At 43.3% G+C, this 12,967-nt stretch overlaps 1 protein-coding gene across 2 annotated transcripts; it reads left to right on the forward strand.

Annotated features, from left to right (window-relative positions):
* Nucleotides 1–1,022: 1,022 nt before the first annotated feature.
* ccnl1a (cyclin L1a) lies at nucleotides 1,023–12,873 on the forward strand. Of its 2 annotated transcripts, XM_034096782.2 has the most exons (10): nucleotides 1,023–1,351; nucleotides 1,857–1,931; nucleotides 3,144–3,253; nucleotides 5,091–5,211; nucleotides 5,542–5,606; nucleotides 8,502–8,601; nucleotides 8,733–8,837; nucleotides 10,629–10,879; nucleotides 11,016–11,114; nucleotides 11,234–12,873. In XM_034096782.2, the coding sequence occupies exons 1-10, from the start codon at nucleotides 1,112–1,114 to the stop codon at nucleotides 11,718–11,720; spliced, it is 1,653 nt and encodes a 550-aa protein (XP_033952673.2). In that variant the 5' UTR covers nucleotides 1,023–1,111; the 3' UTR covers nucleotides 11,721–12,873. The 2 variants fall into 2 exon arrangements, with proteins under 2 accessions (XP_033952673.2, XP_033952674.1); XM_034096783.1 differs by lacking the exons at nucleotides 8,733–8,837; nucleotides 10,629–10,879; nucleotides 11,016–11,114; nucleotides 11,234–12,873 and adding an exon at nucleotides 6,066–6,079 and having other exon boundaries at nucleotides 8,502–8,595.
* Nucleotides 12,874–12,967: the final 94 nt, after the last annotated feature.

A 12,967-nucleotide genomic window follows, 5' to 3' on the forward strand; every position in this document is an offset into this window, starting at 1 on the left:
AGCTGGTGAAATCATCTGTGGGTGTTTGCACCTGCTATATCTGACTGTATATGGATTTTAATGACTACTTTTTTTTTTACGATGTTGTATTTGAGTGTTGCCTCTGTGTTTAGTGTCCTGTCTGTCTGTGACTTTGTGTGGCAGTGTTACCACTGACAGGTCTCTCTTGAAAATGAGACCTTGTGTCTCAATGAGATCTACACCTGTATAAAAAAAGGCTAAATTAAAAAATATAAATGAAATATTGCACCTTCCCTACTGTATTCATACACAAATCAATATTACACTTTCCCTATTGCACCTATGCATAGTGTCCGTCAAATTGCACATATCCCTATTGTGTCCATAACTATTTACACATAATGCACTTCCCCTATTTAACCTTCTCGATTGCACAAACTACACTGTAAACATTGCACCTCCCAACAACTCCTAACACAGCATAATCACGATTGTTTCTGACTGTTCAGCAGCTTGATTGACAGCAGTTTGGTAATCTATACCTTCTGCAGCAACTCAAACTCTCTATACAGGATGTGTTTTGGGTCGCATGTGATTTTACGGCCTTGCATCATAATTAATTGTAAACTATCTGTGGGACTTTACTTGCTGTAACAATGTCCATTTCTACTCTATGGGCCGAATAAAGGAATTCTGATTCTGAACTCTCTGCTCTATAGCTGCTTACAATCACACTGTACATTTTACATTTATATATTCAGTTTAATATTTAATATTCCATCCCTCACACACTTAAGTATATATAATAAGTTACTTTATATTTTGTTATTGTTAATTTGTAACTTCAATATGTATATTTTCTACTTTCTTGTTTATTTCTAGTCTTTTTAATTTGTATTGTAAAATGCCATGTCTTTTATGCTGCTGCAACACAACACATACTGTACATTTCCCAAATTTGGATCAATAAAGTACTATCTTGTCTTATTAAGGAACTATTTTATCACCGCGGATGCACAAACACACACGTTGCCTCTTCACGTGACATTGACGTCACGGCGCTTTCTCAGTCACCCTGCTCCGCCATCGCTCCGCTCGTCGAGGCCGGAGGATTTTGTGTTATCCGCTGTGTGTTTTTTCTCGGGTGAACATGGCCGCGGGCCCCCTCTCTGTGTCCTCCAATGCGTCCACGAACAACGATGGCATCCTCATCGGTGACAAAGTCTACTCGGAGGTGTACCTGACCATCGACAACTCTCTGATCCCGGAGGAGAGTCTCTCCCCGACGCCCTCGATGCTGGACGGCCTCGACCTGAACACCGAGACCGACCTCCGTATCCTGGGCTGTGAACTCATCCAGTCTGCGGGCATCCTGCTCAGACTACCACAGGTAAACATATTAAATAACATGATTTAACCTCTTGTTATTATCACATGCGGTGTTACACTTGTTTTATTTACTAAACACGGCCCGGCCTGACTGTTAGCTGTTAGCTTACTAACGTTAGCGTGGTGTAGTCAAAATGGCGGCGGTCCATTGTGCAAGGTTAAGATAAAATAAGAAATACTGTTTTGGTCCTATTTTTTTTTTTTTTTCCCCGTTAAAGCAACATGTTAAAACAAAGGCCTTGCACACAATCAGCAAACAAATTAAGGGTTGAAAATAAACAAATGTAAGCATCTCAAAATAGATAATAAAACCAAATAAAAATATATATACAATAATTTGACTCTTAAGATAGAATCTGTACTGACAAATAACCACTATGATGGGCCACATTACAGTAACACCATTTTAAAACTAGGATATAAGGTTAGGCCTCTGGTTTATTAGGCCAGGTTACACAAGAGGACTCAGTTAAGAAGTCATATTGTGTGTATTTCTCTCTCTTCAGGTGGCAATGGCAACCGGACAGGTTCTGTTTCATCGTTTTTTCTACTCCAAGTCCTTCGTCAAACACAGTTTTGAGGTAAGATTGGTTTAAATAGCTCAACATCCGGCCGGTGTTAGCTAGCTACTGTTAGCTTAGCGTAACGTTATGGAAACGTTCGTGGCAGCCATGTTGTCGAAAGCGGTTTTTGAACTGTAAGACAAAGAGGTGACGAGGGCTGAACTGTGTATCAATAATATACAATGCAAACGCTGCAGTAGTGACACTGACTGAATAATACGAGAGTAATGGGACGTTTTTACAAGTATTACAACGGTGTTGTAGATTCAAACGGTCGTTGGCTTCCTAAAAGGCTGTATTGCTATATGTACGGTATGCCATTTTAAAAATAGTGGTTTAATAAGAATTAGAATTGTCAAATTGAATAAAATAAACATTTAAAGCAAAAATATACATATTCACAGTATTAAAGACATACCCAGGAGAGTATCTTAGAAAACTCTCTAATACCAATCCAGTAGAGGCATAAACATATAAACACAGTGTACTATATACTTTAAAAAACATTGTGCCCCATAGAATACACAAACCTAAAGAACTGATCCCAATGCATAAATCTTCCATTACATGTAATTTGTTAGACGCTTTTATCCAGTATTCAAAGCGACTTACATACATTCAGTACTGTGGGCAATCCCCACAGGAGCAATTTGGGGTGAAGTATCTCGCCCAGGGACACAACGACATGCTGACTGCAGTGGGACTCGAGCTTGCTATCCCCTGATTCGAAGTCCAGCACACTACCCACTGAGCCACAGCCTCCCATCATATCAGCCCGAAATATTATGGCAAAAGGGTCTCGTATTTTATGGTATTTTCCAGATAAATGAAACGAGGAAACAAATAAACGTTAAAATCCAGTATTGTATAGTGTTTACAGTTCGATACACGAGCCTTCACCCCAGAGAAAAATGTCAGTACAGGGCCATGTATACAACTAGACTTATCTTGATTTAAGCTCACCGTGCGCTACTGCTACAAAGACAATATTTACCCATAGACAATAAAACAGTAGTTTAAGATGGGATGGAACTTAAATTATCCCCGTGGGGAAATTCAGGAGTTTAATCGGAACAAACGAGTCAAATGCTATACTGTTTGTTAAAGGCCCTTACCTACGTTTTTTCACATCTATTGGCCGTGTGAGGGCACCCCATCACTGAATGCAGGTCTTCAGTTATTGAACCCTTTCTTCCAATTTTTTTTTTGCTTCACTCATCTTCTTTCCAGATTGTTGCTATGGCTTGTATCAACTTGGCCTCCAAGATTGAGGAAGCACCCAGGCGAATACGAGACGTCATCAATGTTTTCCACCATTTGAGACAGAGCAGAGGCAAAAAGTAAGTATCGACAATGACAAATAAAAACAGTTATTGTTACATTGAACACGTTGCATTTCTTTAATCTAATAATATGATGTTGATCTGTTTTTACTGTGAAAGTGCTCTTCTGTTATCTATGTGCTCTAAACCATTTTAAAACTTTTCAGTTTCCACTTCACTGGTAGTTACAGAAGTGTAATAACTCGACATATAACAGCTGCGATTGACAATACACTGAAACTGATACCTCGACAAATTCACATAAACAATTGGCGTGCATTTTAAACACTAGAAGACAAGGCACCGCTGCTTTATGCGTGCGGTCCTTCGTCTTCGTAGAAATCTGTTCATGTCAAAACTCTAGACGTTGGCATTAACTTGGCTTCTTTTTTCCCTTGCAACCAACTAACAGCGACCAGCTACATTTACCAAAGCCTGGGTGATGTGGAATGGTACGTAAGATGAAGCAGTCGGCATGACAACCATGATGCAAGGGGGTCTCCTTCCCCCAAGGGCCAGCCCCACCCCCTCCTGTGGGAGACAGCACTGTGATCGGGGAAGACAGGTTGGCCGAAGGTCCTTGGCCCCCGGGGCGCCTTGAGGACTCCTGTGGTTCACTCTAAAGCTTTGGGTATCAGTCCGTCAATCTGCGGACCCCTGGGTAACGTAGTCTTCTTCCCTGACTGCTCCTCACTGTGCATTTTGTTTGTGCTTCAAGAGTAAAATCCCATTCACCAACTGTTACCCATGGCTTTAATAGAAATATCACCTTGTTTGATGAAGTAAATATCTGGATACTTGTAGTCCATGTGATCCGGTTTAGCACTGTAGCTTTAAGAGTAAGACATTATATAAATAGTGGCTTTGTATTGGCATTAAAGTAAGGGTACCAGTGTGGTGCAATTGTAGTGAGTTTGTTGATTGGATGTGTCATGTTGAGTAACTGGCATCACACAGATTGTTGTTACCATGCATGGTGGTTTGTAGCATGACGTTAAGTTTTAGCTATTTCAGACCTCAACATATTAACCTTTTGGCTCTGATAAGTGGATAAATGACTTCCCACAAGTGTTGGAAGTGTTACATCAATGCCACCCACGTTTTAAAGTTAAGGTTTTCTGTCGTTGTGCTTGAGATCGTACATCATAAATATGACATGATGTAGGATTCTGATAGTTCATTTTAAGAAGGCAGACACGCAGCATGTGAGCAGACGTACGATCAGAATACATCTTACGTTTGCTTTATTTATTTCTTGATCCGTTTGTCTGCGTCAGTAGTTTGAAATGATCTGTGTTTAACCAGCAGATGTTTTGTAGGTTAGCTTAATATCGCTTGCAGTGAAGAGGAAATGTAGTCATACAACTAACAAAGCTGTACTTTAGATAGTTACTTCTTAACATCTGGAGATCTTGCTTTACTATTAACAAAAGTCAAGTAGGAAGTGTCTTTGATGAAACGTTAGAATAGGTAATACGTTTTCTAAATCTCATTATAATAGTTGTGTCTTTATTAGAATTCAGGTTTTGAAGATTGTGAATTGTTTTGCACGCTGCCGAGGTGGTGATGTTGTCGTTGGCGTGAGTTGATATTTCTATTGAAGCTGTGACACGGGGTGAATGAGGTCGAGGACTGTCAACAAATCCCATAATGCTTTCAGTGGAACCACAGGAGTCCGCAAACCCCAGCAGACTGTCAGGCACGCATACAGTTAGACCTGTTGCTTTAAGTAGGTTGAAACGGGAAAAAAAGAGAGAGAAAAGAGTACAAGAAATCAAAAGGGCACTTTCCTTTCTTTTATTTTTATTTCCAAAGGGGGAAACATTATTTTATTTTGATTCCTTTTATAAACCAGGGCTCCAAGTTCTTTGATACTTGATCAGAACTACATAAATACCAAAAACCAAGTCATCAAAGGGGAGCGGCGGATCCTGAAGGAGCTGGGCTTCTGTGTGCATGTCAAGCATCCTCACAAGGTGAGTTTAACACACTTATATTAGGGCTGTGCCATTAATCGTATTTTAATCTCGATTTTGGCTTCCAACGATTACGAAAACAACATAATCGAAATAAAACGATGGATAATCGATTTTAATAATCGTGATATCAATTATTGACCAAAAATAATCGTGATTTTTGCCATAATCGCACAGCCCACACTTATACATTTAAATTGTGCAGTTTCGCTAGAGCAGCTTTCCCTGCTGATGCAACCACACAGGAAGCAGCTTTAGCAGACTTGCCTCACTTCTCAAAGCAGGCACATGTGGTGGTTTCTTACGTGTGATTTATTTTTTTGATTCCAGATTATCGTCATGTACCTTCAAGTCCTGGACTGTGAGAAGAACCAGACTCTGGTCCAGACCGCCTGGTAAGTTCCTCCCCTGTTCTGCACTGACCTTCCCCCACAGCAGCAACCTGTGTCATGTCTGCAAGAAGTGCCACCAGACCTGGGCTTAAAATTAAAGTTGAACATGTAACAAATGGTTGACTCGCTTGAAGAGCACTTGATTAATGCTGGGATCCTGGGAGACTCCCTTAAGTGGAACCAACACCTGTCAGATAAGTGATTCTCACGGGCCGTTGTGTGTTTTTAAGCACACATTTGAAAAGCCTTCAACAACCATTTTGCCCAGGTCTGACTGCGACGTTACCTCACTCCATTTTAACCCGTCCACCTATTTTTTTTCTTATGAAGCAATGTGTTTAAACCTGCTGCGTGTCTCTGTCTGCCTTTACATGGCTTTGCTGTAAAGTCTGTTTTTGATTTGCGCTGCCCGCCGGGGAACTTGGTTTAACTTTGTCCTTTCTCTCTACTCTTTGATTAAAGGGTAGACCATGCTGGTAAGTCACATAAAGAACCTCTGAACTCTGCCTCCTCCAACCACATGACCTCAGGAAGCTCCCCCCATTGGCTGGCTGCCTCTCTCCTGACAGCCAATCCCAATGCCGAGATTCACTGAAGGGGGCTGGCGAACCTTTCCCAACCGCCAACATCGTCTTGTTTTCTCTTGGGTGTCCAAAAGGATTTGTATTTTTGTTGGTCTTGCTAAAACAAGGTTTTAACTGTAATACCTGCTATTGCCAAGTAGCTACATATTTATCTATATTCTGACTTTTTTATAGTTTACTTGCATCTAGCAATGAAGTAAACGTCAGCAGAATATCTTTTTTTGAGTAGTTAACCTGCCTGTTTTATTTTTTTAATATTAACAGTAGTTTACTGTGCTCTGTCCCCAACTGACGTGGTGTTCAGACATGTCTGTCTTGCAGGTTTTGCCTCCAAGGACCTGTCTCACCCACGCGGGCGTGAGACTCCAGCGGCCGGGTTATCTTTAGTGATGTTGACATGGCAGTTTCTCAGTGAGCTGCCACAGTGCAGGTCAGGTGACTTAATGCAGGCAGGTTAGACAGGAAGTAATCCCTGAGTGGCAGGTTTTCCTTAAGTAGTCGAGGCAAGCATCCAGCGGAGAGATCACATTTACTTTGCCTGTGTGTATATTGACTCACACAGATGCTTCACTGCTTTCTGATCAGTTGGATTTCCCCTGGTTGTGGGTCCTTTGGATAATTAAGTGGGATCAGTGTTAGGTTTTCGGGGTTCTACCATCATGTTTCTGTATCTTTGTTTTTTGGACTTCTATGTTTCCTGAGGACATAGATGCTCACACCACCCTGTTCTGTCCTAATTCACATCCTGGCCATTTTGTCTTTCCTAATGCTCTCCCCATGGCTAATCTAATTTACCCATTGACACGTAATCTGTTCTCCAGCACAGACTCCACTCAGCCTCAGGACTGGGCATGGATTGCCATTCCTAATTTATTTTAAAATCAGTCACAGAGGAGCTGCAGTGAAATACGATCAGTGGATGGATATCATTTAAGCTAAAGGAAGTTTCAGGTTAACCTTATCACTGTGTAAGAGGCACTCAGACATCACACCAGTGTTGCGTCATGTGACTACATCACAGGCCACTGACTCATGTCCCCACACATGCCGTCTCACTGTTCCTCACATAGAACAATGTGAACGTGCATTCTCCATGAATGTGTTGCATCCGTTTGCCTGCATGTCCACAACCCATCCCTCCCTGTCCCTTTGCAAGGCATGTGTCATCGTCTCAGTCATCATTAGTCTAACTCTAGCTGCTCTAAAGGTCATTGTGTGGTTGTACAAAAAAAGGGTCTTGGCGGGTCTTCTGTAGATTCCTCCCCATTTGTGTCTTCATGCTTTTCCTGTGACATACAGCACTCCCATGGGGATGCCCCAGAGAGAGAAATGGACAAAGTTAAATAAAAAGTTCAGAATGCATATCGCAATTTCCGCAATCCTGATGAATTTGCTGCTGCTAGTGCATGCACTTGTCAAATCTACCGAATCGAAATCAGAAAACACAAAGAAAATGAAGGATTTGGCACTATTGACAAGACACGTAGCCGATCTGTTGACCTTAAGTAACAGCTGAACATGTGATGCGTATGGAGCGCCACAGTGAGGCGTCCTAAAACCCGGACGTGAGTTAGCATTTTATCACTTCTGGTTCCTTCGACAAAAAGCAACGGGATCTCTCCAAAGGGTTTAGGGAAATATCTGGAAATAAGGTCTGTGGTTGAAACACGTTTAAGAGACGGATCACGTTTTGTTCTACGACGTTAAATCCATCAGCAGTGACCCCACTGATTTCTGAAGAGTTTACGTGTCTGAAAAACGATGGTTGTTACCAAGTGGCTGAATAGGACTACAGAAGTCGTCGAGGTCGTTGTACGTCATTACGCCGAACACGTAAAACACACGTTGTTTGCCCTGTTCTGCTTGAAAACAAGTCCCTGCCTCCTGCAGACTGTTAGAACTAACGCTTCAACTTGTACCATTTAGAATCTGTAGTTTTGATATGCATCTTAAGTTCGCGTGACGCTGAAGCTGCGACCCTGCTGTAGTTCCTTTATAGCATAACGTTAGCATTTTGCTTCTAGATTTATGATTCGAAAATGATAAAAGTAGGGTAGACATGTGGATATTATCCGGCTGAACAAAACGTGATCCGTCTCTTGAATGCGTTTCAACCACAGACCTTATTTCCAGCTATTTTCCAAAACCCTTTGGAGAGATTGAATTGCGTTTTGTCGAGGGAACCGGGAGGAGTTTGCTTCCGGGTTTTATGACGCGTCCCTGCGGTCCTCTATGGAAACATGTGGGTGAGCGGTGGCTCTGTGTGGAGAAGATGCTATGTGTTTGTTTCTATGTGTTGTTTTTGCCTCCATAGGAACTACATGAACGACACCCTGAGGACTAATGTGTTTGTGAGATTCCAAGCCGAGACCATCGCCTGTGCCTGCATATTCCTCGCTGCTCGAGCCCTGCAGGTACGCACACACACACACACACACACACACACACACACACGTCTTCCTGAAACCTTGCCATCAATGCTTCTTTCATAATCACATCGAGTGTCGTGTTTACCTGATAAACCTGTTGTTCATGTTTCTCTCAGATACCTCTGCCGACCAGACCCAGCTGGTACCTGCTGTTTGGAGCCAGCGAGGACGATGTCAAAGAAGTCTGTCTCACCACCCTCAGACTCTACACCAGGAAGAAGGTATGACATCACTATGTAATAGGGGTTTAACGGTTCACAAACATTTCGGTTCGGTACGTACCTCGGTTTTTAGGTCGCGGTTCGGTACGTTTTCGGTACAGCAGAAAATATGATCACAAAACATAAATTATTTTTTGGGGGAGTTTTCATTTTTATTAAAAGTGGGGTCGGTAATTTTGGAGAAAAATCTTAAGCACTTCAGATATTCATTGCTATCGGGATGTTAAGAGCATTCCATGGAATATAACAAAGTGTATCTCGAGCCGGTTTCTCAAACTTACCGACCCCACCTTTAAGCTGTGAATAATGTATAAATAAATAAATACAAAATAAACATTAAGGTGCAGCATTTCGATGAACTGAAATAATCTGTCCTGTACTAGTACCTAAGCAGCCAGTTTGGTTGTTTCTTTAAAGAAAGATGAACTTGTCCACATTGCTTGCCGAAAGGGCAGATCTGCTGGCACTAGCAATGTCTCCTGCTGTGGAGAACACACTCTCTCGCTAGGGACAGAGGTAGCAGATACAGCCAGGTAGCGCTTTGCTAACATGGCAGCATAAGGATATTTGGCGTTTGTAACAGCTTTGGCTCGGTCTGAACTTGTTCGAGTGGTGGAGGCTGTCACTACCCGATCCGTCCCCCTGCCCGATCGGTACTGCGCATGTGCGAGATGGTCCGCCATATTGGACAAGTCCGGACGGCAACCCAAGATGGACACTTGACACAGTGGCTTTTAGCAAAGCTCAAAAAGAAAAACCGAGAGAGATGAGTTATTGTTAATACAACGTGACTTCACTATTATTTAACAACTCATTTTATTGGGTTCTTTTATTTGGGGTTAAGTACATTGTCAGAATAAGTGAGAAATGAATTTAACTTCTGTTAGACAGCCATATGCCATACATTTTTGCATACATTCACAGTAAATATTTATTCAGTATGATAGCTGTCTAACAGAAGTGAAATCCATTTCTCACTTATTCTGACAAATGCTAAAATGCTAAATGCTAGCGGGGGTTGGGTTTGCACTTCAGTCTTTTTTCTTTTGGTACCGGTGATATTCACGTTCGGGTGATGCCTTTTCAAATGAGTGTGCAAGTTTGTGGTATTGCCAGCCGCGTCACCAATGTTAGTTGAACAATGCCGACAAACAGCTTTGGTTCGGTCCACCTGTCTTTGTCCGTCATCCTTGTACGTAACTGCGAAACCAAAATGTTCCCAAACCGGAGACTTCAATGATGCTGGGGGATTTTAGAGCTCAACTTTATCTGCGTTCGCCATTTCGACAGTTCCTCAAATTACTGACTACATTTGAACGCATCCCTGTGACCAGCTCTCATGCCTCTCGTCCAATGAAATGACTTAATCGCTCTGACGCGTTGAACCCAATGTGAGCAAATTACTCTGAATGCTGCGACGCAGCACCTGAGATTACTTCCAACAAGTTGTTCACGTTCTCAATTTTATGTTTGTTATATTTGTTCGGTACACTGCGGTACACACGTGTACCGAACTGAAGGGCCCGTACCGAATATTTTTGGTACGAATACCGTTGCACCCTTACAATGTAACACTTATTTTGGCTAGTCCTCCAACACATGTGTGTGTGATGGGTGAAGGAAGGGACAGGTCTAGCTTAGATGTCCCAATGGGGACGGTCAAATCCTGTTCTGTTGACACGTACACGAGACTACTTCACTGTGTGCCTAGGCGAGACCTGTTGGCATCAGAGTGCTAACCCTGCTGTCTCAGTGTTGTCTGTGTAAACTGACGCTGTGATTTCTCCCCAGCCTAACCTGGACCAGCTGGAGAAGGAGGTGGACCGGAGGAAGGTGTATCTGGCCGAGGCTAAGCTGAAGCTTAAAGGTCTGAACCCTGACGGGACCCCCGCCCTGTCCACGATGGGCGGCTTCTCTCCCGCCTCCAAGCCCTGCTCCCCCGCAGTGAAGCTGGAGGAGAAGTCCCCGAACCCCCAGACGCTCAAAACAGTGAAGAAGGACCCCGACGGCCGGAGTCAGGCCAACAAGAGTCCACACAACGGGTGAGGAAATAACACAACATTTCCGCATTAGTCCATTTTTTGTTCCAGCCCAAGAGCTGTTCCTTAAAGCCACTTATCTAACAGTTTATTTTTCTCTTTTCTTTTAATTACATAAGCCTTATCTTTTATTTTCCAGCTTAAGGAAAGATGTGAAGATCGGGAGGAACAGCAGGAGCGGAAGTCGATCTCGTTCAAGAACACGATCCAGATCCAGATCCCGCTCTCCACGCAGACAGTAAGATCACGTTATATGTAAAAGACCTTCGGTGTACTGGTCCTTTGTGAACGTTTGCAACATAGTGACATCACTACGCAACACTTTGAACTCTAACTGTCTTCTTCTCTCCTCCACAGCTACAACAGCAGACGCAGTCGCTCAGGTACCTACAGCTCTCGCTCACGTTCCCGCTCTCACAGTCGCAGTCCATCGCCTCGGCGACACCCGCCCTCTCCCCTCCTCCCCCACCTCAAGTCCAAGTCCGGCCACCATGGCAACAGCGACTCCTCCAAGCCTAGTGGTCGCCACAGCAACAGTGGTGGCGGCGGCAGCGGGGGGTCGGCTCACAAGAAGAAGCGCACGCATTCCCGCTCGAGATCCCGCTCGCCCGCAGCCAAAGTGGAGCGGGAGAGAGAAAGGGAGAGGGAGCGCGAGAGAGAGAGGGAGCGCGGCACGTTCGACCTTTCCTCGAAGAAACACAAACACGAGCGGGGAGGAGGCGGTCACCGTGGCGACAGGAGGGAGAGGTCCCGGTCGTACGACAGGGAGAGGGAGCGCGGCCACAAGAGCAAACACCACAGCAGCAGCAGCAGCCACTCAGGACACAGCCGCCATCGCCGCTGACAACACACACACGGGCTAGCTCTAGGACTGATGGTCACTTACATATTTGCAGTTATACTCCAAGTGAATCAGATCCGGCGTGCTCCCTGAGGAATGTTCAATACAGTTGATTGTCTCAAATATCAGTGTGACTCCTGCAGGCGTTGTGCAAGTTGTTCCAAAGGTGTCTCTGGGCGTGAACCAATCAGGAGTTCTTTAGCGTTGGTCATCAAGAACTTGCACACACTGCAGCGGTCAAAGCCAAATGCAGTTGAGAGAACATGCCTAGCGTGGTTTTATTTGAGTATATCACCAGCTTAATGCCATCATGTTGGTCGTCTGGGTTTCTCATACGCATCCTGGAAATTACCGTAAAATGTAAACTACATGATTTACAGAAAATCTTGATTTATTTTTGGCCTTAGCATTTAAGATTCAGTTTCATGTAAATGTTATCATTAAATTGTAAAGCCGGAGTTATCTAAATTCAAGTGAACGCAGATTCTGCATGTACAAATGTCTGTCTGTTCATTTGTCGTCTACACAGCCGCACACCTGTAGCTGATATTTAGCAGAAGGGTGTGTGTGCTATCGAGTGTGTGTGAGAGAGGAACCCACCCAGCGTTAAGTCGACTGTTTCAAGCCTTGTATTCACCGCGCAGTGACATCAGTCCCAGGCCTGTCGCCGGCGTCCACTCCACATTTTAGGCTTTTCTTAATTTTCCCCTTCATACCTCCACACCACTACCATCTCTAGCCTACCCTTACGTTCTTAGTTTTACATGTAAAGTTATGGACTTTGGGGTTAACGAAACTTATTTACAGTGTAAAGAAGGATCGATATCTGCTGACGAAATGCTTTGATTTATAAAAGCGAGCTGCTCAGTGGAACCGTTGAATGAACAAATGTAAAAAATAAAGCCGCTCATTCAGGAAAGATCAATATGTTTGCACATTAAGGGGCTGGTGGGTGAGTGGTTGTTTTTTTCTTTTTTGGACAGATGTGTTACAAAAGCTGTGTTTTGTAAAGTTAAAATAAATCTTTTTTCTTCTTTTTTTTTACAGCAGGGGATGCAGACTTAATTCAAATTTTAGGGTTGTCAATTTGTTACACTGGTTTTAGTCTGCACGTGTTCATGTCCAATTTTTATTCAATAATAAATGAGGTATGCCACTGAATTGTACGGTCTTTATTTGTAGCGAAATGAATGGTATCGACTAAACTTATTTAGTGAGACGATCACAGACTTCAGAACCAGAATACCTTT

Source organism: Pseudochaenichthys georgianus, chromosome 13, assembly GCF_902827115.2.
Source record: "Pseudochaenichthys georgianus chromosome 13, fPseGeo1.2, whole genome shotgun sequence".
Taxonomy (NCBI): Eukaryota; Metazoa; Chordata; class Actinopteri; order Perciformes; family Channichthyidae; genus Pseudochaenichthys; species Pseudochaenichthys georgianus.

Bases quoted from the DNA above. Each gene is read 5' to 3' on its own strand.
- ccnl1a (XM_034096782.2), top strand. From the start codon at position 1,112: ATGGCCGCGGGCCCCCTCTCTGTGTCCTCCAATGCGTCCACGAACAAC. The intron at 8,602-8,732 runs GTACGCACACAC...TGTTTCTCTCAG, and splicing joins TCGCTGCTCGAGCCCTGCAG to ATACCTCTGCCGACCAGACC. The intron at 10,880-11,015 runs GTGAGGAAATAA...TTTATTTTCCAG, and splicing joins AACAAGAGTCCACACAACGG to CTTAAGGAAAGATGTGAAGA.